At 46.1% G+C, this 25383-nt stretch overlaps 2 protein-coding genes and 1 long non-coding RNA gene across 7 annotated transcripts in view; 1 reads left to right on the top strand and 2 right to left on the bottom strand.

Moving 5' to 3' along the window:
• PRXL2A (peroxiredoxin like 2A) overlaps positions 1 to 25383 on the bottom strand; it is a 339130-nt gene that overhangs the window by 309187 nt on the left and 4560 nt on the right. The gene's annotated exons all lie outside the window — the stretch shown is intronic.
• Positions 8328 to 12841, bottom strand: LOC117082307 (pulmonary surfactant-associated protein A). 4 transcript variants are annotated; one of them, XM_033208938.1, is made up of 6 exons: positions 12731 to 12821; positions 12367 to 12396; positions 11712 to 11906; positions 11317 to 11436; positions 10487 to 10564; positions 8328 to 10016 (listed from the first exon to the last, which is right to left on the bottom strand). In XM_033208938.1, the coding sequence occupies exons 3-6, from the start codon at positions 11881 to 11883 to the stop codon at positions 9640 to 9642; spliced, it is 747 nt and encodes a 248-aa protein (XP_033064829.1). In that variant the 5' UTR covers positions 11884 to 11906; positions 12367 to 12396; positions 12731 to 12821; the 3' UTR covers positions 8328 to 9639. The 4 variants fall into 4 exon arrangements, with proteins under 4 accessions (XP_033064829.1, XP_033064827.1, XP_033064828.1 ...); XM_033208936.1 differs by lacking the exon at positions 12367 to 12396 and adding an exon at positions 12075 to 12130; XM_033208937.1 differs by lacking the exon at positions 12367 to 12396 and adding an exon at positions 12075 to 12127.
• On the top strand, positions 15108 to 15706 carry LOC117082315. The gene is made up of 2 exons (XR_004436547.1): positions 15108 to 15254; positions 15450 to 15706. It is a non-coding gene; the product is annotated as an uncharacterized LOC117082315 (long non-coding RNA).

The raw sequence follows: 25383 nt of genomic DNA, 5'->3' as shown, positions 1-25383 counted from the left end.
TTTTCATTTGTTGGTGTCATTTGTGATTTATTTGAGTGGTGTTTTGTAATTCTCATTGTAGAGATCTTTCACTTCCTTGGTTAGCTGTATTGCTAGGTATTTTATTCTTTTTGTGGCAATTGTGAACAGGATCACATTCCTGATTTGACTTTTGGCTTGTCTTTTGTTGGTGTATATAGGAATGCTAGGGTTTTTTTTATGTTGATTTTGTATCTTGAAACTTCGCTGAAGTTGTTTTCAGATGAAGAAGCTTTTGGGCCAGGATTATAGGGTTTTCTAGACATAAAATTATATTACAAAGACTCAATGAAAAATTTCAATGAGTCTCTTCAAACATTTATAGGTTCTCCTGGCCCCTATAAAAGGGAATATAAACATATAAATGGCATAAAGAGATATACAAAATTTCTGTTTGTAAATAGAAATATATACTTATAAAATGTAACAGAATCAATTATATTAGAAGTACTGTGGGGAAATGAGGTTCCAAAAAGATGGTAGGGTATAAGATCAACAAATAGTATATCAAGAGTTTTTCTTACAAACCAGCAATAATTACTTTAGAATATAATAAAATAGTATAGTAACAATAGAAAATTAAACCATAAAGTAAGTAAAAATAAATCTAAAAAGAAACGAAAAGATGGCTAATTAGAAGGAGCTGGTTTTCAGCACTCACAGAGAGGAATGAAAAGGGTGAGTGAATACAGCACCTGAAATTGAAATATCCAAATAGTCACATTGGGACTGTTCAGGGAAATAACTTGACCCACAGACAAGGAAGGAAGGCAGTGTGGGACAATGGCCCACCCAGGAGTGACACAGAGCCAAGAGAACCCCCACCCCCAGCCAAGGGAAGTGGTATGTGATTGTATGACCCCAGGAAACCACTGTTCTCCCACAGATCTTTGTAACCCACTGATCAGGAGATCCCTTTGTGAGCCCATGCCAGGTCTGACACACAGAGCTGTGTGCAGTCTTGGTAGAGCAGCTACTCTTGCACACACAGAGACCCAGGAGTTTTATATGCCATAGCCCCAGGATCTCCAACAAATGTGTCTGCAACTCAGAGGTACAAAGGTGGGAGGTCCACACATACCCCTAGGAAGGGGGCAAAATGCAGGGAGCCTGAGCAGCCTCATTCCATGGGCTCCACTTCCATAGTACCTGCAAGACAATACCCACTGGCTTGGAATTCCAGACAACCACCAGTAACAGGGTGGAGCTTGCCTGAGACAGAATGGAGCCCCGGGGAGGAGGGTTGACTCAGCCCTTTCAGTCTATGGGCTTTGGAGAGTCCAAACAGTCCAGACAAGAAAGAATCTCCCCAGTAGCACAACGTAGTAGCTTTGACAGATAGTGGCCAGACTGCTTATTTTAGTGGGGGACCCGATCCATTTCTCCTCACTTGGCGGGACTTCCCAGCCAGGCCCTCCAGCCACTCCTGCTGGCACATATTATGGACAGAGCTCTGATCTCTCCCTGGGACCACCTTCACTGGTGATACCTCTAGGTATGGGAAGAACTGAGGCAACTGGGGTCTGGAGCAGTCTCCTAGCAAACCACAGCAACCCTATGGAAGGGTGGGCAGACTGTTAAAAGAAATACAAACAGACAGAAAACAACAGCAACAACAACAACAACAACAAAGAAAAACAACAAAAACCCCATCCAAAGGTCAGCAACCTCAAAGATCAAAGGTAGGTAAGCCAACAAAGTTTAGAAAGAATCAATGCAGAAATGCTGAAAACTCAAAAAGCCAGAGTGCCCCTTTTTCTCCAAATGACTGCAACACCTCCCAGCAAGGGCTCAGAACTGGGCTGAGGCTGAGATGTCTGAAATGACAGAAGTAGGCCTCAAAAGGTAGGTTATAACAAACTTTGCAGAGCTAAAGGAGTATGTTGCAATCCAATGCAAAGAAGCTAAGAATCTTGATAAAACCATATGGGAACTGACAGCCAAAACAGTCAATTTTGAGAAGAACATAACCAACCTGTTAGAGTTGAAAAATACACTGCAAGAACTTCACAGTGCAATTACAAGTATTAATAGCAGAATAGACCAAACAGAGGAAGAATCTCAGAACTGGAAAACTTGCTTTCTGAATTAAGATAGGCAGACAAAAATAGAGACGAAAGAATGAAAAGAAATGAACAAAGCCTACAAGAAATATGGAATTATGTAAAGAGACTGAATCTATCACTAATTGGGGTACCTGAAAGTGATGGGGAAAATGGAACCAAGTTGGAAAACGTGCTTCAGGATATCATCCAGGAGAAATTCCCCAACCTAGCAAGACAGGCTAATATTCAAATTAAGGAAATACAGAGAACCCCAGTAAGATACTCCATGAGAAGATCATTTCCAAGATATAATAATCAGATTCTCCAAGGCCATAATGAAAGAAAAATGTTAAGAGCAGCCTGAGAGAAAGGCCATGTCACTTGCAAAGGGAAGTCCATCAGACTAACTGTGAATCTCTTAGTGGAAACACTACAGGTCAGAAAAGATTGGGGGCCAACAGTCAACTTTCTTAAAAAAAGAATTTCCAACCCAGAATTTCGTATCTGGCCAAACTAAGCTTCATAAGCAAAGGAGAAATAAAATCCTTTTCAGACAAGAAAATGCTGAGGGAATTCATCATGACCAGACCTGCTTTGCAAGAGCTCCTGAAGGAAGCATCAAATATGGAAAGGAAAACTGTTATCAGCCACTGCAAAAACACACTGAAGTACACAGAGCAGAGACACTATGAAGCAACTACATAAACAAGTCTGCAAAATAAGCAGCTAGCATCATCATGACAGAATCAGATCCACACATATCAATACTATTCTTAAATGTCAATGGAGTAAATGACCCCAATTAAAAGACACAGAATGGCAAGCTGGATAAAGAATTAAGAGCAGTCAGTATGTTGTCTTCAAGAGACCCATCTCATATGCAAAGACACACATAGGCTCAAGATAAAGGGATGGAGGAAAATTAACCAAGCAAATGAAAAACAGAAAAAAGCAGGGGCTGCAATCGTAGTTTCTGACAAAACAGACTTTCAACCTGCAAAGATAAAAAAAAGACAAAGAAGGGCCTTACATAGTGGTAAAGAGTTCAATTCAACAAGAAGAGATAACTATTCTAAATATATATGTGCCCAATACAGCAGCACTCAGATTCATAAAGCAAGCTCTTAGAGACATTCAAAGAGACTTAGACTCCCACACATAATAGTGGGAGGCTTTAACACCCCATTGACAATATTAGATGGATCATTGAGACAGAAAATTAACAAAGATATTCAGGATCTGAACTCAGCTCTGGATGAAGTGGACCTGTAAGATGTCTACAGAACTCTCCATCCCAAAACAACAGAATATACATTCTTCTCATTAACACATCATACTCCCTCTAAAATTGATCATATAATTGGAAGTAAAACACTCCTCAACAAATGAAAAAGAACTGACGTAATAACAAACAATCTCTCAGACAATAATACAATCAAATTAGAACTCGAGATGAAGAAATTCACTCAAAACCACACAGCTACATAGAAATTGAAAAACTTGCTCTTGTATGATTCTTGGATAAATAATGAAATTAAGGCAGATATCAAGAACTTCTTTGAAACTAATGAAAACAAAGATACAATGTACCAGAATCCCTGGGACACAGCTAAAGCAGTGTTAAGAGGGAAATTTATAGCATTAAATGCCCACATTAAAAAGCTAGAAAGTTAACAACCTAACATCACAACTAAAATAACTAGAGAACTAAGAGCAAATAAACCCCAAAGCTAGCAGAAGACAAGAAATGACCAAGATCAGAGCAGAACTGAAGGACATAGAGACATGAAAAACCTTAAAAATATAAACAAATCCAGGAGGTGGATTTTTGAAAAAATTTATAAAATAGATAGATCACTAGCTAGACTGATAAAGAAGAAAAGAGAAGATTCAAATAGACACAATCAGAAATGATAAGGGGGATATCACCACTGACCCCACAGAAATACAAACAACCATCAGAGATCTATGCACCTCTACGCACATAAACTAGAAAATCTAGAAGAAATGGATAAATATGTCCTGAACATATATGCCCTCCCAAGAGTGAACCAGGAAGAGAGGGAATCTCTGAATAGACCAATAATGAGTTCTGAAGTTGAGGCAGTAATAAATAACCTACCAACCAAAAAAATCCCAGGACCAGATGGAGTCACAGCTTAATTCTACCAGAAGTACAAAGAAGAGCTGGTACCATTCCTACTGAAACTATTCCAAAATATTGAAAGAAGGAACTCTTCTCTAACTCATTCTGTGAGGCCAGCATCCTGTTGATACCAAAACCTGGCAGAGATACAACAGAAAAGAAAACTTCAGACCAATATTCTTTTTTTTTTTTTTTTTTTTTTTTTTTTGAGACGGAGTCTCGCTCTGTCACCCAGGCTGGAGTGCAGTGGCCAGATCTCAGCTCACTGCAAGCTCCGCCTCCCAGGTTTACGCCATTCTCCTGCCTCAGCCTCCCGAGTAGCTGGGACTACAGGCGCCCGCCACCTTGCCCGGCTAGTTTTTTGTATTTTTTTAGTAGAGATGGGGTTTCACCGTGTTCGCCAGGATGGTCTCGATCTCCTGACCTCGTGATCTGCCCATCTCAGCCTCCCAAAGTGCTGGGATTACAGGCTTGAGCCACCGCGCCCAGCCCAGACCAATATTCTTGATGAACACTGATGCAAAATTCCTTAACAAAATGCTGGCAAACTGAATCAAGCAACACATCAAAAAGCTTATCCACCAAAATCAAGTAAACTTCATCCCTAGGATGCAAGGTTGGTTCCACATATGCAAATCAATGAAAGTGATTCATCACATAAACAAAAACTGAAGACAAAAACCGCATGATTATCCCAATAGATGCAAAAAAAAAAAAAGCCTTTGATAAAATTCAACAATCCTTCATGTTAAAAACTCTCAGGAAACTAGGTATTGAAGGAACATACCTCAATATAATAAGAGCCATATATGACAAACCCACAGCCAATATTATACTGAATAGGCAAAAGCTGGAAGCATTCCCCTTGAATGCTTGAATTCCCCTTGAATTCCCCTTCGTCCAGCAAAGACGAAGATGCCCCTTCTCACCACCCATATTTGTAGTATTGGAAGTTCTGGCAGGGCAATCAGGAAAGACAAATAAATAAAGAATATTCAAATAGGAAGAAAGGAAGTCAAACTATCTTTGTTTGCAGATGACATGATCCTGTATCTAGAAAACCCCATGGTCTCAGCCCAAAAACTTCTTGAGCTGATAAGCAACTTCAGCAAAGACTCAGGATACAAAATCAATGTGCAAAAATCACTAGCATTCCTATACACCAATAACAGGCAAGCTAAGAGCCAAATCATGAATGAACTCCCATTCACAATTGCCACAAAAAGAATAAAATACTTAGAATACAGCTGACAAGGGAAGTGAAGAATCTCTTCAAGGGGAACAACAAACCACTGCTCAAAGAAATAAGAGATGACACAAACAAATGGAAAAACATTCCATGCTGATGGATAGAAAGAATCAATATCATGAAAATGGCCATATTGCCCAAAGCAATTTATAGGTTCAATGCTATTCCCATTAAATTACCATTGACAAGCTTCACAAAATTAGAGAAAACTATTTTAAAACTCATATGGAACCAAGAAAGAGCATGAATAGCTAAGACAATCCTAAACAAAAAGAACAAAGCTGGAGGCATCATGCTACCTGACTTCAAACTATACTACAAGGCTATAGTAACCAAGACAGTATGGTATAAGTACAAGACCAGACACATAGACCAATGGAACAAAATAGAGAACCCAGAAATAAGACCACGCACCTACAACTATCTGATCTTTGACAAACCTGATAAAAACAAGCAATGGGGAAAGGATTCCCTATTAATAAATGGTGCTGGGATAACTGGCCAGCCATATGCAGAAAATTGAAACTGGACCCCTTCCTTATGCCACATACAAAAATCAACTCAAGGTGGATTAAAGGACTTAAATGTAAAACCCAAAACTATAAAAACTCTAGAAGAAAACCTAGGTAAAACCATTCAAGACATAGGCACGGGGAAAGATTTCATGATGAACGTGCCAAAAGCAATTGTGATAAAAGCAAAACCTGACAAATAGGATCTAATTCAACTAAAGAGCACAGCAAAAGAAACTATCAACAGAGTAAACAGACAACTACAGAATGAGAGAAAATTTTTGCAAGCTATACATCTGGCAAAGGTCTAGTATCCAGCATCTACAAGGAACTAAAACAAATTTACAAGGAAAGAAACACATTAGAAAGTGGGCAAATGACATGAACAGCCACTCCTCAAAAGAAGACATACATGTGTCCAACAATCATATAAAAAAAGCTCAACATCACTGATCATTGGAGAAATGCAAATCAAAACCACAATGAACTACCATCTCATACCAGTCAGAATAGCTATTATTAAAAAGTAAAAAAATAACAGGTGTTGGTGAGATTGAAGAGAAAAGGGAATGCTTATACACTGTTGGGTAAAGTGTAAATTAGTTGAACCATTGTGAAAAATAGTGTGGCAATTCCTTAAAAAGCTAGAAATAGAACTACCATATGACCCTGCAATCTCATAACTGAGTATATACCCAAAGGAATATAAATCATTCTACCATAAAGACACATGCATGCAAATGTTCATTGCGGCACTGCTCACAATAGCAAAGCCATGGAATCAACCTAAATGCCCATCAATGACAGATGGGATAAAGAATATGTGGTACATATGCATCATGGAATACCATGCAGCTGTAAAAAGGAACAAGATGATGTCCTTTTGCAGGGACACGGGTGGAGCTGGAAGCCATTATCCTCAGCAAATTAACACAGGAACAGAAAACTAAATACTTCATGTTCTCACTTAAAAGTGGGAGCTGAATGATGAGAACACATGGACACATGGGGGAGAACAACACACACTGGGGCCTGTTGGAGGTGGGGAGTGGGAGGAGGGAGAGTCTCAGAAAGAACAGCTAGCAGATGCTGGGCTAGGTGATGAGATGATCTGTGCAGGTAATCACCATGGCACACACTTAACGGTGTAACAAACCTGCACATCCTGCATATGTACCCCTGAACTTAAAATAAAAGTTGGAAATTAAAAAAAAAGAAATGAGAAGATACCAATTTTCAGAGGCCTAAAGTATTTATCTATAAAATTGGGAATACAGACTGTCCTGGATTTGCAATTGCTCGACTTAAAATTTTTCCACTTTACAATGACTTCAAAGCAATGCAAATCCAGTAGAAGCTATACATCAAGTACACATATAACTGAATTATTCATTCAGTTTCAGTCCAGCATTCCATAAATTTCATGAGACAGTCAACACCTCATTATAAAATAGACCTTGTGTTAGATGATTTTGCCCAACAGCATGCTAAAATAAGTTTTCTGGGCATGTTTTAGTTACTCCAGGCTCAGCTATGATGTTTGGTAGGTTAGGTGTATTAAATGCATTTTCCACTTAATGTATTTTTATCCTGCAATGTGTTTATTGGGATGTCACCCCGTCATAAGTCGTGCTACATCTGTACATGCTTCTACTTGTTTTTTTTTCTTAATTTTGAAGAAGGCTCAACAATTGTGTGCTGGGTCCTAGGCACAAGTGGAATGGTGACCAGAATAAAAATTATCACTCATGAAAGACTGACAAATTGTTCCCCTCATTTTCATTGGTTTTCTGAGTGTTGATCCAGAGCTTCCTTCCACCAAAGAACAGCAATACATGCACTGAGGAAGAGTGTTCACAGGTGTTACAGGGGGAGAAGAGAGAGGTGGGACACATATGTAGCTGCCTCCTCAAGCAATTGGAGACATTGTCGCATTCCTGTGTAGCCCTGGGTCATGGGACAGTGGTCCCATTCCATGCAGACCTGAGACTAGGGTGGCTCAGTGAGGCCTGGGACTGAGCCCTGAGTGCCACCATCACTGCTGAGCTGCAGAAATCATTCAGGTGGCTGAGTAGGGGACAGAAGACATGGTGTCCCCACCCACAAATGGACCACGTGGATTCATGATGCCCATATGTTCTTCTGAATGGTGTCTATAGCTCCCCATCCCCCTGCAGCATCACAGGGAGGAGAGCAGGTTGCCGCTCCCACCAAACAAAGCACATCCTGAGATTGAATTTTCCAATCTTGAGGAAAGTGGGAGCTCAGAGCCAGAGTTCATTTGACTTACAAAAATACAGGAATATAATGTTTCTTGGAACCAAAGATATGGAAACTCATGTGAACACATTCACGACTTATTATGCTTAAATCATCTTTATTCAGCTCAGGAGTGGGGTGACTGGAAGCATAAGCTTCAGGTACAGGAAGATGGGTTTGGATCCAGCCTCTGCCACTTGCTCTCTGGAATGACACTCAAAACATTTAACTCCTCCAAGCTTCAGTGTCCTTATAAAAATGGGGAAACAATACTGGTCCCGTGACATTGTGTGAAGATTCAATAGGACATAATAAGCTGTATTAGAAGTGCTTGTCAAGGTGCTTGGCAAATGATAGGTGCTCGGTCAATAGCCTCTCTGTGTAGTAACAGTTCTGGTAGTAATTTTGGTAGCCGGGGGGACGGTAATAACTGTGATGGCAACAAGATTCTTATTCCCATTTCACAGATGAAGACATAGGCTCAGGGAAAGAAAAATCTTCAACTGTCACTGGGTACCTAGCCCACGCCACGACACATCCTAAGACCCGGCATATGATAATTTTAATGAAATATCTGGGTGAATGGATTAATGAAAGGAGAAAGCAGAGCCAGGGGTGTGGGGGGTGGGGTGAATGCCCACTGAAGTCTGAAGTTGGGTGCAGATTTGTTCATCAGTTGAAAGCTAATCTGGTCACATCTGGAGGTGGCTCTAGGTCACACTAGAGGTCTAGACAGGATGTCTTCAGGTCAGGGGGCTGAGTTGCCCTCCAAAGACTCAAAGGAGTGAATCGTACACATCATTCATGGGGTTGGCCTGGCCACCACCCTTCTGGAACACCACCTGGCCTTCTGACCTCATGGAGAGCCTGACCAGGCCTGCCCTGGAGACCTCCGAGTGCCAGAGAATCTCCACTGCGGCCTTGGCTCTGCACAGTCAGGGCTTCCCTGAAGTCTGCCTCTCTCTGTCATTATGCTTGGCCAGGACTGCACATCCTGATGGCACTGGGCAGGCAGTGGGCTGCAGAGGGAGAGCAGAGGGGACCAGGAGGCAGGCACTCTGTGTGACTTCAGAGGGTCCATCTACTCCAAGACCTCACTGCTGCTATCTGTAAGCGGAAGAACTGGACCAGATGGGGAATAAGGAGGGCTCCATCTCATGCCGAAGGCCAAGGCTAGGAATGGCTGCCTGGGGTGCAGTGCTGGGAGGGTTTGCAAGGGAAGTGTCAAGGCTGGCCAGGGAAGAGTCAGGGCCCATTAGCGGAATGAGTGGCTAAGGATGCCTTCAGCCCTAATAGCCACAAGTGAATTCTACTGAAAGGAAGTTCCAGCATCTCATAGACCAAGTGGAGCCTCAGGATGGAGGCTGAAGGCCAGACAGGATCCTCCCTGTCCCGTGGCATAAATGCTTCTTAGAACTCACAGATTGTTAGTCGGTTGTACAGGCAGTTCCTGTCATTCCACCGCCCGTCTGTGTACATCTCCACACACTGCTCTGTTCCCCGACCCGCGGGCTCCCCTGGGTACCAGTTGGTGTAGTTTACAGGGGTCCCGTCTGAGTAGCGGAAGTCTCCAGGACTTGGACCTTCAATCAGGCCCACATAAGCATACGTGTTGTACTTCTTCACGAAGCTTGCAACAGCCTCATTTTCCTCTGGACTTCTCGGGACAGCTATGCGGCCGCCTGCACTGGCACATGCCTCCTGAATGGCATCAAAAGTGGCAGACTGCCCATTGGTGGAGAAGACCTTCTCTCCTACTGCCAGTATGGACCCCTGTAGACTGAGAGCTGGAGGCAGAGGAGTCTGGGTCAGGCCACTAACTGCTTTGTCTCTAAGCCACCTCCCTCACTTGGGCTTTCTGCTACTGGGCTCTCCCCAGCCTTCCATCTCTGCCTCTCTCCGTGTCTTCTCTTCCTCTTCCAATTGCAGTTTTCTAAATTCTCTTCTAGGCTTTCATCCATTTATTCACTCATCTATTTAACAATTACTTATTGCCAGAAATGGTGCCATTTCCTGGGATTCAGTGGAAAGCAAGACAGGCGGAGAACTTGCTTTCCTATGAAATGGGGAGTGAATTGTGTCGGGTTCTGTCTCCTCTGGGCCATTCAAAGACATCAGAAAAGCAAGCATCATTCCTTTCCCCAAGACCTGACATGTGCGTGCCTGCTTGTCATCTCTATGTTCTAGAAGCTGCTGCTGAGAATGAGGGGAATTTGTGGGAAACTCCCACCCTGTGAGGCCCAGGGGGTCCCCTTACCTCCCCTTGTCTGCAGGATTTGATGCCTGAAGCCGTGGAGTGTGGCTTGGAGCTCCTCATCTAGATGAGCTGGAAGCCCTGTGGAGAGCGCCCCACACAGAAGGAGGGGCAGGCCAGTGAAGACCCCCACTTGCTGCCACGCAGGCATTTTGCCATCTGCAGTCCTGGAATTCTGCCCTTTCATTGCTGTGAGGCATCGCCCAGGTCCCAGGCTCAGAGGGTCCACAAGACTCCAGTGTGTCTCCACACCCCCGGTCCCCTATTCTTTAGCGAAGCCTTGCCCCTGCTGAGACCCCCACCCCTTGTCCTCTTTCCTGCTCTGTCCCTCGAGTGGCTCTGTCTGCCCGCCTCTGTGGGGCAAGTCCCTCTCCTGCACCCTCCACCAAGGGCAAGCATGATGCTCTCTGCACTGCCTTGATGGCCTTGCTTACCGCTCTGAGCTTCAAATTCCCGTGTGCCTGTGGGCTCCTGATCACACCATCTGCCTGGATGTCTGGTCCGCATTCACCCTTCAGACTGCCCCCAGCGCTGCGTCCCAGGACGTGCCTCCCCGCCTCCCAGCGCCGTCCCTCATCCCACACCTGACTCCGTGTCTCCCCTTCGGTGGTCACGAGGCATGGAGGACCTCCCACACCTGCCCTTCCCTGAATTGTGACCACACTCCCCAGACACTTGGGCTTTCTCCCTCAAGTTCACATTCTCTTACTTAGGTTGAGCCAAATGCCCTTGGGGAACCTGCAGGGTTTGTCTGATCCCCATCAGCCCTGTGTAACGGACTTCAGGGTTGCTGTGCCCGTGTTCCCACTGCCCACCTGCCCCACCCTGCTCACCTGGAGGGCCCCTCTCCCCAGGCTCCCCCTTCTCTCCACACTCTCCAGGGATACCAGGGGCTCCGGGCAGCCCATCATTCCCAGGAGGACATGGCATATCTCCAGGCGGACCCATGGGGCCTGCAGAGAAAAGAGACATGGATGTGTGGGATCCGTCACCCACAACTGGTTGGAGCTAGTGAGACTCGACCCTCATTATCACTGGGGCTGTCCCGGTTATCACTCCGTGGGCACTATGAGGACAGACACTCCAGGATGCGCCATCCTAAGGGCCCCAGGAGCCCACCAGGTCCCACCCAGCTCACTATGGCCCACAGCCTAGGGGCCTAGACAGACGGGCCTTCTGGAAAGGGGTCTGTGTCCCTCAGCAGAGGGTGGGGTCTCCAGCACAGTACCTGGAGGGCCAGGGTCTCCTTTGACACCATCTCTCCCATCCCTGCCTGGCAGGCCATGGGATCCAGGAGTGCCAGGGATACCAGGGCTTCCAACACAAACGTCCTTCACTTCACACGCAGCGCCAGAGGCTGCCATCAAGGTGAGAGTGAGGGCCAGAGGGCACAGCCACATGGCTCCGGCTCCAGCTGCTGCTCCTGCAGGAGAAATGCCCGTGAGCCCATCTGCCACCTCTGCCAACATCTCCCTCACTGTGCTCTGTCAGGACTCAGGAAGCTGAGCAGAGCCCGAGAGGCAGGGCAGGCGAGACCAGAGTGCTGGGAAGACCCGAAGCACCCAGGAAAATTCCCAGCATCATCTGGCACCTGGCGTGGTCTCCCGCTTCAGGCCTCCGGCTGGAGGTTGTGGGGTGTCCAGGCTGCTGAGGAGGAGGAAGAGTAAGGAGCTCTGGGGAGCCCGGGGACCTGGGGTCCATTGCAGTCTCCTCTCTGTCAGTGCCTCACTGTTACCCTGAAAAACTGGCTTCACCTCTCTGACTTCAGCCGAATCTTCCATGCTCTGCAGAAAACCTGCCCTGTCCCTCCCAGTCTATTAGGAGCAAGGATGAGGTCACTCACTCACTGACTCACTCCATCTGTCCCTCATATGCTCAGTTACCTTCTTTTCAGGCTCTAAGAAATCAGCAACCTGAGAATGAAAAGAGATGAATGGGGCCTGCAGCCTGGCCCCCTTCGAGGTGGTCATGATGGAGTCTCCTTTCTTTTTGGGGTCTGTTCTCTCACGGCCCTTCCTGTAGACCCTGCTGAACCCTGTAGGGATGGATCTGGCCAAAGAAGATAACAAACATGAGGATCTTTGCAGGTCACCTATGCTGACTGTGCTGTGAAACACCTCCCGGTGGGGGATGGGGAGTCACTCTTCTTCCCAGCCTGGGCCTTGGTCAGGCCTGTGGCTGCTGGCTGGTCCTTTCTGCCTGTGATCCTCAAGCTGGAGAACACCCAGGGGATGGGGCTAAACTCACCCACACACAGAGCCTCCAGCTGCCTGGGTCTCTGCCTCCAAGTTGGAAGGCAAGGTAGACAGCAGTGTTTATAGGTGTCGGGGCTGCCAGGCTTCCTCCCACCCCTGAGAGCCCTACCACAAAACCTGTGCTCCAGGCAGGAAATGGGCGTGGTGTTTACACAGCACATTTCCCCAAGAGCACTCAGGCTGGAGGACCTCTAAGGACCCTTGAGGGGAGCACAGAACCTGCCAAAGAGGATCTCCAGGTCTGTAAGAAGAGAAATCCGCCCGTGGCTGAGGTCACCCACCCTGTCTCTAGCAAGCTCCTTAGCAGTGAAAGCCGAGAGCCCTTACACAGGCACTAAGGAAGCCCCATTGGGTTCCTGGTTTAGATTCAGACAATGAAGAAGTCACTGTTCCAGCTGAGCATGGTCAGGTTGATCCAGGCCAACCTGTCTGCCCTGTGACTTGGCTCAGCCCGAGCCCCAAGCTCCCCTAGCCCATGTCCCTGGAGCTTGTAGCTGGATTGGTGGGCACATGGGCACAATGACAGGCAAACATGCTTCAAGTTCTGCTTCCCTCTGCTCTGGCAGGTTCAGCTAGAGGAATCAGGGCAGCACCTGGAAAGTCATGGCAGATCTGCAGTTTCCGTCTTTCCGTCTTTGGCAGAACTATCTTTGGGTGATGTCTGGCAACCTGCAATGGTGATTATGCTAAGTGTCCCAGTGATATATGAAGTCCTAGTCCTGGTTCAAGCATCTGGATTAGGAGGGAATCTCCAACTGTGGAAGTGGTGACAATGGGAACCAAGACAGGAAAACCTCCCCTGGTTTATTTGGAATTGGTTTGATGAATCTCAAACCCATGAGGAGTCTGGAGCTCTTCCGGGCAGCAGGAGATCAGCCAATGGACTCCACTCCTGGGAGCAGGAAACCAGCCAGTGCCAATCTGCAGCATGGACTCTTTCTGCTACCCCAGTGCTGCCTGCTACAAGGTGAGATGAGTGCTGGGCCAGGTGTGAGATGGGGGAGCCAGGTCAGAGCAGGGCAGGGGCAGATGGGGAGCAGCTCCAGCAACTTGGCTGTGGGGAGGCAGGCCTGTTTTGCAGGTGATGAGCAGGAACAGAGGCCAACTCGGATGTGCAGGGCCTTGTGGTTGGCAGGGCAGGGCGTGGCTTTAGGGAAAAGGCACACCTGAGTTTTGACCCAGAGCTGTCACTTATTACCCATGTGGACTCGGTCAGGTTATGTAACATTTTGAGGCTCAGTTTCTTTTTGTTTTTATTATCTTGAAACATCAAATTTACAGAAGAATTGCAGGCATGGTACAAATATTTTTTCCTGAACCTATGAGAGTAGGTTGTCAACATGAAACCCTAACACCCCCATACTTTAATGTGTTTCTCACGCAAAGACATTTTCACATTATAACCATAATCAAGAAATTAACACTGATACAATAACTTCACGTAGCCTTCAGGCCCTATGCAAAATGTACCCAACGCCCCAATAGTGTCCTTTATAGCAAAGGATCCATTTGTGAGCCATGTGTCGTATTCCTTTTTCATGCTTCTCCAGTGTCCTGAAACCCACAAAGTCCCTCTGCCTTCCCTTCACCTTCATGACCTGAACACAGTGTGAAGATCACAGGAGACTGACTGTATAGAATGCCTCTCACTTTTTTTTTTTTTTTTAATTGGTTTGTTGCTGTTCTTTTTTTTTCGATGTATTGGCTCACAATTAGATTCAGGTTCTGTAACTTTGGCAGAAATACCATAGACACCCCGCTGCGCTCCTCCCATTCTACCGGGCAGCATGGGACTTTAGTTTGCCCCAAGACTGATGATGTTTGTGTTGATCATTGAATTAAGGTGGTGGGTGTCACGCTTCGCCACCATAAATACATTCTTTTTCTGGTTTCAATCAGTGACTATGTTGTGAGGACACACTTTGGGACTATTGTAAAGATCCCATTCCTCATCACACTGTCTCTGTTGCCCATTGATTGCTTTGTAACAATGTGGACTCATGCATGAGGCCTACCACCGGCCGTCAGGGAGTGCCAAGCACTCACCTGTGGGCTGCAGGGGGCACTATGCGTGTTTGATGTTGAAACAGCTACAGTTTACCAGCACATGGCACCAGTGAATCTAAAGAATGTCGTTAAGAAGATGGTTCTCCTCCCAACCCAAATGTGTCACTCTTAGCTCTAAGAATTGATGTAGTTCCTGCTGAGTTCCGAGTGCCCACGCCAGGCCATTCAGCTGTGTCCGTAGCCTCCTCCCCCTGCTTAGGCTCCACTGCCCCCACCGGTCCGCTCTCCTTCAGTATCTTTCTCACTCTCCTCGGGGCCTCACCCTCCACGTTGGGTTTCCTCCCTCTGCAGGGACATCCTCTTCACACAGCCAGTCCTTGGGCGCCCATGCCAAGCCACCTCAGAGTCCACAGTCGCATTGCACTTGGAGTCCCACTGCGTGTGGCAGGACTCCCGCCTCAACCAGTATGACTGAAACCAGGAAGATGATGCTTTCCCACGTGGGCAAGGTAAGACTGAAGGTGATATGGACAGGAGACAGGGAAACACTGGGTAGAAGTGTAGTTCCCAGCAAAGGCCCCACCCTCAAGCCTGAAGACCCATGGTCCTAAATGGGAACAGACATTTCTGTTTTTGTGAGCAAAAAGTTGCCTTTTGGCCCCCCACACTCCCTGTCCTGCACTCATATAAACCCTGAACCCCAGGCACCAGAAGCAGACCAGCAGACCAGCAGACAAGCAGACGTACAGCGAAATGATGTGGCAGAGAGAGAGAGAAAAAAAAGGAGGGACAGCTGAACACTGAGGAGAGTTTGACTGGGGCGATTGGAGAAGAGTCCAGCTACTGGGAGGCCCAACTCCAGGGAAAGATCACCTTCCACTCCATTCCTCCTTCCAGTTCCCTATCCATCTCCCTGAGAGCCACCTTCACCACTCAATAAAACCTTGCACTCATCTTCTGAGCCCGTGTGTGATCTGATTCTTCTGGGATGCTGGGGGTGAGAGCTCAGGTTACAGAAAGCTGTCACACTGGCCCCCTACCTTTGTGATACAGCAGAGGGTCCACTGAGCTGATTAACACTCAAGATGTCTGTGGACGGGAAAGCTGAAAGAGCTTGTAACACGGGGATTGCAGGCACCCACCCCTAGATACTACCACAGGGCCGAAGCCCAAAGCACTCACCCTGGCCTCTGTAACCTGCCCATCTGCATGCTCCCCTGGGGGTTTGAGCAGTGGGGTGACTGAACAGGCAAGCCACACCCCTACTGCGTGTCCTGCAAGAGGGATAAGGGAGCTCTTCCATTTCAGCTGGAGCCCTGTCTGGGATATTCATCGGGAGGGTGAGTACAGATGTGAAACTGTCAGATCTGTATCTTTTCCAGGGCCCTGCCACCTCTCTCTTTCCTGCTCTGTTTCCCTTCACAGGGGTCTGGCTGCCACATTGGACTGGAGTAAAACCCTCAGACAACCAAAGGCATTTTTGCTGGAAGGCCCCAAGACTGAACTCCCTTGGCCAAGACCCACAGACTTCCCTTGGTGTCTTTACTTCTTTCACAGTTTGAAATGGCTCTTATTTCTTCCTTTATAATGTTAAGAGTTATGCTACAGGCTGTGGCTATACTGTTAAACAGAATGAATGTTTGGCTTAGCCATCAAAGGTGCAAATCAGAACAATGTGGTTTTTGTTTTTTCTCGATTGTGCTGATGCCCACATCCACCCTGACAGCCGCAGTCGCTCATGGTACACTGACCCCCTTCTCATACTCGCTCCCCTCCTGGCTCGGGCACATAGGAATGTCCACAGCATGCAAAAGCCATGCCCAGTGGCCACAAGGGGTGGGAAAAACAGTGGCTCCTGCCAGGGGCCTGCTGGGAAGGCCAGCCAGCACTTCTTGGCTGCCATGCCAATGGAACTTTCCCTCCTCTGGCCAAGGAGTTCAGCCCGGTTCGATCCTGGGGAAAGATACAATGATCAAAGGAAAAAATTTGCGCTGAGCAAGGGGTTCTTCCCTGTTAAAAACAGTAGGAAATTCTTCTTCAAAGGTTTAGCTTGCTTAAATTTCCTTGTCCTTTGCTCTCTGCTTTCAAGGCCAGACTTCTTTACTCTCTGTGTTCCCCTGGCCCTGGTAAACAACCTTCCCACCAGTCCTTATCTATAGAGTGCACATTTAACATCTGCTACCCACTCTGTGAATTACCCCTCCCATCGCAAAGGCTTCGCCTGCTGAAACTGATCTTTCTGCTTACCCACCAGGGTAACCGCATTCCTGCACTTTTCAAGTTAGCCATCTGGGTTCAGCTTAGATTGTGCAGTCCAACTCCAGCCAATGGAGGCAGGGTACAGTTACAGGGACAAGCTGCATTAAGAGATAATAAAAATCCCTTCTTTCCTTTGTTCTGGGTGCTCTCACCATTGCTCCATATGCAAGACACACCCTCCTGCAGAAGCAAATTTGCCTTGCTGAGAAAATTTGTGTTCGAGTGCTTTTTCTTTAGCAGCATTGAAAATTTGTTTCTAACATTCCCCCAGTACCTTCCCCTCTCTCCCTTTACACTGTTTTGGGTTTTTGGTTTTTTTCTTTTCCTTTTCTGAGCGAGAGGGTTCCCCCTCCCAGCACTCTGCTGCTGAAAGGGAAAATAACAGATGAGCAGGCCCTGCTGGATGATACCAGCACACTTGGCAGAGCTCATTTGAAACAATCTAAACAGATACGTGCAGCCTCTTGAAATACTTGTTAGTCCCAAACGTGATTCCAAACTTCAGGCTGAAGCCCTAGAAAGGAAAACCAGATCTGAGGGATCCAAAGCCAGGCATCAGGCACAATGTAAATGGGCAGGACCAATTCCTGCACACTAAATCCCCACCCATGGAAGGAGGCCATGCTTCATGGCATAAATGAGGCCCAGGGAACTCAAAGGTTGTTGACAGCAGGGGAAGATGGAGGCATAAGTGAGGGCGAATAATTCCTATTATCTAGGCCTTTTCTGCTTCATGGGTGCATGCCACATTGGTAATCATGAGCGGCACCTGCCAAGGTCACCAGGGCTCAGGAACAAAAAGATGGAAGAGAAAGGAAGGACACTCACTTTCTCTATCCATCACACCCTGAGTTTTCACTGAAAGAAAGAAGGGAATGAGGGATGCCTCTATTCTCTGTCTTTCAGAATAAGCGTCCATCTCTCTTCACCATCCCCAGCTTATACCCGTCTGGAGTGTATCCAGAACCAATGGGACTGCTTTGACTCTCTTAATCTGGAAGAAAAATGCCTCATAATCCTCTACACAAAGGTTTGGCCAAATTATGAAGGACTGGGTGGGCCTCAGGAAGGAACCATACATTTCAATACTATCCAGCAGTCAGACTTTTTCTGTACACATGAGGATAGATGGTCTGAGGTCCCACATGTGTAGGTTTTTTATACCTTGCAAAGCAATCTAGACCTTTCCTGACAGTGTAGGATTGATCCAGCCCTCTTGTTTGCCGTCTCAGGGAAGACTGCAAGGGGCAAGCCTAGGAAACTAAAGATATGAATCCCAGCGGCACCCCAAGCAGAGAAGCCACCCCCACCCCCAGCTCTTCCCCTCTGGGTTCACCCCGACCTTCCTATTCAGCTTCAGCCTCTCACTTGTCCCCTCCTAAAATTCCTCACCCTACAAAAGCCCCAACCTCACTTTTGCCCATTAAACCAATGCCTGGTGAATTTGGGCCCAGTAAGGTCCAGGTCCCCTCCTCCCTACAGGACTTAAAGTGAATTAAGGGGAATTTTGGGAAGTTTTAAGATGACCCCAACAGATATATAGAGGCTTTCCAGAATTTCACCCAAATATTTGATCTCTCCTGGAGAGACGTTATGGTGCTTTTGAACCAGACCTTGACAGGCACTAAGAAGCAGCCTGCTCTGCAAGCAGCAGAGAGATTTGGGGATGAGCTTAGTATCCCATACAGTGTCAGGGAAGGGGGCAAACATTATCCAACTGGAAGAGGCAGTATCAATAGATTACCATAAATGGGATCCCAATGACAAAATGGAAGACTGGAAGAGGAGACACTTTCAGAGGTGCATAATGGTGGGCTTATGTAAGACCAGGACCAAGTCTCTCAATTATATTAAATTATCCATGATTGACAAGGGATTCGATGAAAATCCCACTGCCTTCCTGGAAAGGCCAAGGGAGGCCCTATAGTAAAGCAGACCTCTCTATCCCCTGATTCAGTTGAGGGACAACTAATCCGAAAGGATAAATTTATTACTCAGGCAGCCCCTGATATCAGAAGGAAGCTACAAAGAAGCTACAAAGCTAGAGATAGGTAGGCACAAGAGAGAGAGGAAATACAGGAAAGAAACAGAGACTTTAATGACCAACAGACAAGCCCACAAACCCCAGAACTCCCAGGGTGCACTTGTTGATTGCTACAGATGTGGCAAACCAGGGCATTTTAAGAATTGCTCAGGCAGCATGAAGAAGCCACTTCAACCCTGTCCAATCTGCCATGGGGACCATTGGAGGGTGGACTGTTTCTGGCCTGCTGGTCACCAGGTCCAGAGCTATTCTTCCAAATGGTCCAGCAGCAGGACTGACAGGTCCCAGGGCTCCTCTCCTGACTCCCGTGGTCCAGACCACCATTACCATCCAGGTGCCCTGGGTAATCATGGAAATTGAAGGGAGGAAAGTGGACCTCCTTTTGGACACTGGGGCTGGTCTCTCAGTTCTCTTGAATCCAGGCCCCCTCTCCTCTCTTAGAATGACTGTGAGGGACATCTCAGGAAGGTCTTTAACCCAATATTTTTTCCCACCCCTTAGCTGTAGCTGGGGTTGTTCACCAAAGCTTTTCTAATTATGCGTGAAAGCCCAACTTCTCTGTTGGGTAGGGATATTCTCGCCCATATGGGGACAATCATTCTGATGGCCCCTAGGGAAACTCTTTGTCTAATCCTAGTAGAGGCCAATATTAACCCAGAAGTTTGGGCAACTCAAGAGACAATTGGCAGAGCCACAACTACCATACCGGTCTGGTTCCATCTTAACGATCCCACCTCCTTTCCTAACCAGAAACATTATCCCCGAAACTAGAGATTAGGAAAGGACTAAAAGTCATTATCGATAACTTGAAGATGGAGGGCCCACACAAACCCTGCAATAGCTCTTGTAATACCTCAATATTGGGGGTACTAAAACACAACTAGAAATAGAGACTAGTTCAGGACCACCTCCTTGGTAATGAGGCTGTGGTTCCAATATACCCAACAGTTCCCAATCCGTATACCCTGCTAGCTCAAATACCTGAGGGAACTAAATGGTTCCTGGACCTAAAGGATGCCTTCTTCTGCATACAATTACACCCCAACTCCCAGTATTTGTTTGCATTGAGGATCCAATGCAAACAAATTTGTTTGAGGTTCCCTCTAACCAAACCACCCTGTTAACCTGGACAGTGTTACCTCAGGGATTCCAAGACAGCCCCTACTTGTTTGGGCAGGCATTATGGAGAGATCTCTCCAAGTTCCTTTATCCTCAGGTCAAAGTTTTGCAATACATGGATGACCTTCTTTTCTGCGCTCCAAGTGAGGAAATCTCTCAGGAGGGAAGTAAGGCTCCTCTTAATTTCCTGGCTAACAGAAGATATAATGTTTCAAAATGTGAAGTTCAGCTCTGTCAGACTTCAGTGAAGTACCTAAGCCTGGTCTTGTCAGAGGGGACCAGGGCATTGGGCAAAGAAAGGATTAAATCTATCTCCTCCTTTCTCCTCCCCAAACACTCAAGCAACTGAGGGGATTCTTACACATTACAGGATTCTGCAGACTATGGATATCTGGGTACAGTGAAATAGCACATCCCTTCTATCACCTAATAAAGGAGACTCAAGCAGCTGATACTCACTGCCTAATTTGGGAACTGGAGGCTAAAGAGGCTTTTGACCAACTAAAACAAGCCTTGCTTAAGGCACCAGCCCTTAGTCCCCCGCCCCAGGAAAAATGTTTAACCTTTATATATCAGAAAGAAAGAGAATGGCACTGGGAGTCCTAACACAGGCCCAGGGTCCAGCCCAGCAGCCTGTGGGCTGAGTAAAGAGCTAGATTTGGTAACCAAAGGATGACTGGCCTGTCTCTGGTCAATTGCAGCAGTAGCCTTGCTGGTACCAGAGGCTACTAAGTTAACCATGGGTAATAACTTAACCATTTATACCCCACATAATGTGGCAGAAATACTTTTAAGTGGAGTCTCTGGCTAACAGGCAACCACCTCCTCAGGTATCAAGCTCTGTTATTAGAAGGATCTTCAGTCCAATTAAGAACCTGTCCCTCCCTAAATCCAGCCACCTTCCTCCCAGAGGAAGCTGGGGAACTTAACATGACTGTGAATAAACAGTAGTACAAACTTATGCGGCCAGAGGAGACCTCAAGAAAACCCCCTTAAAAATCCAGACTGGATTATTTTTATGGACAGATGTTCTTTTGTTGAAAAAGGAAATCATAAAGCAGGGTATGCAGTAGTTACTCTGAACTATATTGTTGAGAGCACACCTCTCTCCTCTGGCACAAGTGCTCGACTGGTCAAACTAATCACCCTCATGAGAGCACTCGAATTAAGCAAAGGAAAAACAGTTAACATTTATACTGATTCTAAGTATCCTTTCCTAGTTCTCCTTACCCATGCCACTATCTGGAAAGAGAGGATCTTCCTCACAGCTAATGGGTATCATTAAATGCCATGACGAAATTAATAGACTATTTCGCTCAGTTTTCCTTCCACGGGAAGTGGCAGTAATACATTGTAAAGGCCACCAAAGAGGGATGGATGAAATAGCTGAGAGAAACAGGCTGGCAGACTGAGCAGCTAAATCAGTAGCAAGGGGGCCCCAGGTCTCTGACCCACTTGAAGCCCCACTGATCTGGGAGGGCCCCATCAGAGAAATAAAACCTCAATACTCTCCTGTGGAAATAGAATGGGCCACCTCTTGGGATGGTAGGCTTTATCTACCAGCTGGCAACCAATGAAAAGTTCTTAAAAGCCTACTCCAGGCCTTCCACCTAGGTAAAGATAAAACCTATCAACTGGCTCAAGTTGTTCTCAGATAAAAACCTGATACAAACAGTTAAACAGGTTGTTAATGCTTGCAAGACCTGCCTTAAAAACAATCCCCTTAATTAACAGCATCTTCTCCAAGGCTACCTGGGGGAAGACTGGATTTCACCCATACGCCAAAGGCAAGGGGCATCCAGTACCTCCTAGTATGGATAGATGCCTTCACTAACTGAGTAGAAGCATTTCCACGTCAGACAGAGAAAGCCTCTGAGGTGATAATAGTACTAATCAATGAGACAATTCCTCACTTTGGACTCCCTAAGTACCTCCAGAGCAGTAATAGCCCCTCATTCAAGGCAGCTGTCACCCAGGGGGGTCTCAAAGGCACTAGGCATACAATACAGTTCCTGAGGAGACCACAATCCTCAGGAAAGGTGGAAAAGACAAATGATATTATCAAAAGGCACCTGAAGAAACTGTCTCAGGAGACTCATCTCCCCTGGACTACTCTTCTTTCCATAGTCCTGCTATGTATCAGAAACACTTCTTCAAGGCTGGGTTTGAGTCCCTTTGAGACTATGTATGGATGGTCTTTTCTCACGAATGATTTCTTGCTAGACCAAGAAACCTCTGATTTAATTAAGCACAAACCTCTTTGGTCCATTTCCAACAGAAACTGAAACAACTGTTGAAGGCCCAGTCCCGTGAACCAGGCCCACCTCTATTCAACCCAGGGGACCTAGTACTGCTAAAGGTACTTCTTTACCTTTCTCCTTCAATATGCCCTGGTTGGGAGGGACCTTGCACTGTACTTCTTTCCACTCCTACAGTGGTGAAGGTCAAGGTCACCAGAATAGACTCTTGGATTCAGTATATGAGGAAAGGCCTGGGAAGCCAACAGAGTCACCTCTTTCAAGCTAGAAGAGCACCCAAAATACCATTGTGAAGAGATCAGGAAATTCAAGCTAAAAATCACAAAAGATAAGTGTTAATGAACATTCCATGTATGTTCTCTTTATAGTCTTGCCTATGCTTGCTGTTCCTACCTTTGTTCTCTTCTATACCATGGGGTACAATAGCGTTTTCAGGGTAATTAGTACATTTTACTTCTTATTTCTGTGTCTTTGGCACTAGATTCTTTCCTTGTATAATACATACTTTTAACCCATGCTTATTTAACCTTATAAAACTTTTTTCCTCTCTCACTTAGAGGTCATCAAACTCAAGATGTTCAGGCAATCAGAGCCTCAGATGATGGCTCCCCTTTGCCAGGGACCCTTAGATAGACCTCTGGGAGGAATCTGACTGACATTTTCCCCAAAACAACTCCCCCTGTCGGCAGGAAGTGGCCAAGACTGGTTATCGTCCATATTCTAATGGCAGTCAGATGTGCCTCTTCAGAGGGGGGAAATGATAGTGACGGGAGACAGTGAAACACTGGGTAGAAAAAGGGTGGTTCCCCAACAAAGGCCCCACCCTCAAGCCTGAAGACCCGTGGCCCTAAATGGGAAAAGACATTTCTATTTTCATGACCAAAAAGCTGCCTTTTGGCCTGCCACAACCCCTATCCTGCAACCATATAAACCCTGAACCCCAGGCTCCAGAAGCAGACCAGCAGACCAGCAGACCAGCAGACAAGCAAATGGACAGTGGAACGATGTGGCAGAGAGAGACAGAGAAAAGAGGAGGAACATCTGAACACTGAGGGGAGTTTGCACAGAGGTGATCAGAGAAGATACCAGCTACTGGGTGGCCCACCTCCAAGGGAAGATCACCTTCCCACTCCATTCCCCTTTCCGGCCCCCAATCCATCTCACTGAGAGCCACCTCCACCACTCAATAAAATCTTGCACTCATCCTTCAAGCCCACATGTGATCTGATTCTTCCAGGATGCTGGGTGAAAGCTTGGGATACAGAAAGCTGTCACACTGGCCCTCTGCCCTTATGATAAGGCAGAGGGTCCATTGAGCTGATTAACACTTAAGCCACCTGTGTATGCAAAGCTGAAAGAGCTTTGTAACACAAGGGTTACAGGCACCCATCCCTAGACACTACTGTGGGGCTGGACCACAAAGCACTCACCCCAGCCTCTGCACCTGCCCATCTGCATGCTCCCCCTAGGGGTTTGAGCAGTGGGGCAACCAAACAGGTGAGCCACACCCCTGCCATGAATCCTGTGAGGGGGATCAGGGGACTCTCCTGTTTCAAAGGGGTGCAGAGTGAAGGCCATGCACATGCCCTAAGGACAGTGCATGGGCTTCTCTGCATATTTGAGGCCTCTCTCTTAGTGCTCAGGGGACCCTTCCCCTGACCCCTTTTCCAGCTGCCATGGGTGCTAGCAGTAGGAGGAGGCTGTTTGTGACTGCTGGTTCTTTCTGTCACTTTGGATCATCACAGCACTCTATGAGCTGTACAGACAGTAAATCCCCATTCCATACTTCAGTCAACTGAGGCTGACAGGGATTAGATGGATTACCAAAATTGTCTAGAAATCCTTTTTCCAGCTCAGTCCTCTGCTAGAACCTTCCCAGAGTCAGAGGAACATGCTTATTCTACCTGTACCTGAAGACAAGGGAATGCACAAATTAATTTACTAATCATGGATATATTTCAAGATCACTTATAATGTCAGAATCTAAGGGACAGCTCAGTCACATGAAGGGGATGGAAGTTAAGGCTTTTCTTTCCTGAGGCTGCCAGTAAACTAAGCAAATATGTGTGTATGCATTATACACATATGTACTCACACATATGTTGTGTGCTGTATATTTACACACATATATATTACATTGATGCCTCTCTAATAATGCCATTTTATTCTTAAAAAGAATAACACAATAAATATCTTTCTGTTGCCTAGAAATAGCATCCAATTTGCCTTAAAAATCACATTACTTGTTTTCATTTTCATTTTTGCCATCGCAGCCCTGTCACCCTTCTTTCTGCCCTGAACATTTTGAACTTTCCAAACCCTAGAGAAACACATCATGTTTTACTGAGGTTTTGAGGAGAGGGAGCGAGGTTTTCCCATTCTGCACCTTGGAGGAATTAAAACTGGCAAGTAGCAGCAACTGTCTTCAAAGAAATAGGCTAAGGGACACACAAACACACATTCTCTTACCTTGCACCAATAAGATCATACTACATATACTCTTCTACAATTAGTGTTTTCTTTTATATATCCCAGCCATCTTTTCAGATTGACACATAGGGATATAATCATAACTATAGTCTTTTCTTGGAGTTTGTTTGTTTTTACTTCTGGTAATGTATTCTTTATTCTCTTTTTAATTTAAAAAATGTTATTTTTGACACAATTATTTTGCATATGTATGGGCACAGTGGACTATTTTGATACATGTATGTAATGCGCAATGATGAAATCAAGGTAAGCAGCATATCCATCACCTCAAAAACTTATCATTGTTTTGTGTTGATAACATTCAAAATCCTCTCAAGCATACAGTAATTTTTTGGTTGGCTATGGTCACCCTACAGTGCTAAAGAAGGCTACAATTCATTTCTCCTATCTAACTGTAATTTTATACCCATTGCCCCACCTTTCCCATTTCTCATTCTCCTTAGTCTTCCCAGCCTCTAATACATTCTG

This window comes from Trachypithecus francoisi, unplaced genomic scaffold, assembly GCF_009764315.1.
Source record: "Trachypithecus francoisi isolate TF-2019V2 unplaced genomic scaffold, Tfra_2.0 Lachesis_group9, whole genome shotgun sequence".
Lineage (NCBI taxonomy): Eukaryota > Metazoa > Chordata > Mammalia > Primates > Cercopithecidae > Trachypithecus > Trachypithecus francoisi.
This window is presented reverse-complemented; position numbering and strand designations above follow the sequence as displayed.

Coding starts and splice junctions, on each gene's coding strand:
- LOC117082307 (XM_033208935.1), bottom strand. CDS start 11,883: ATGTGGCTGTGCCCTCTGGCCCTCACTCTCACCTTGATGGCAGCCTCT. Junction 11,437..11,711: donor AGGAGACCCTGGCCCTCCAG/GTACTGTGCTGG, acceptor TTTTCTCTGCAG/GCCCCATGGGTCCGCCTGGA. Junction 10,017..10,486: donor AATCCTGCAGACAAGGGGAG/GTAAGGGGACCC, acceptor CTCTGCCTCCAG/CTCTCAGTCTACAGGGGTCC.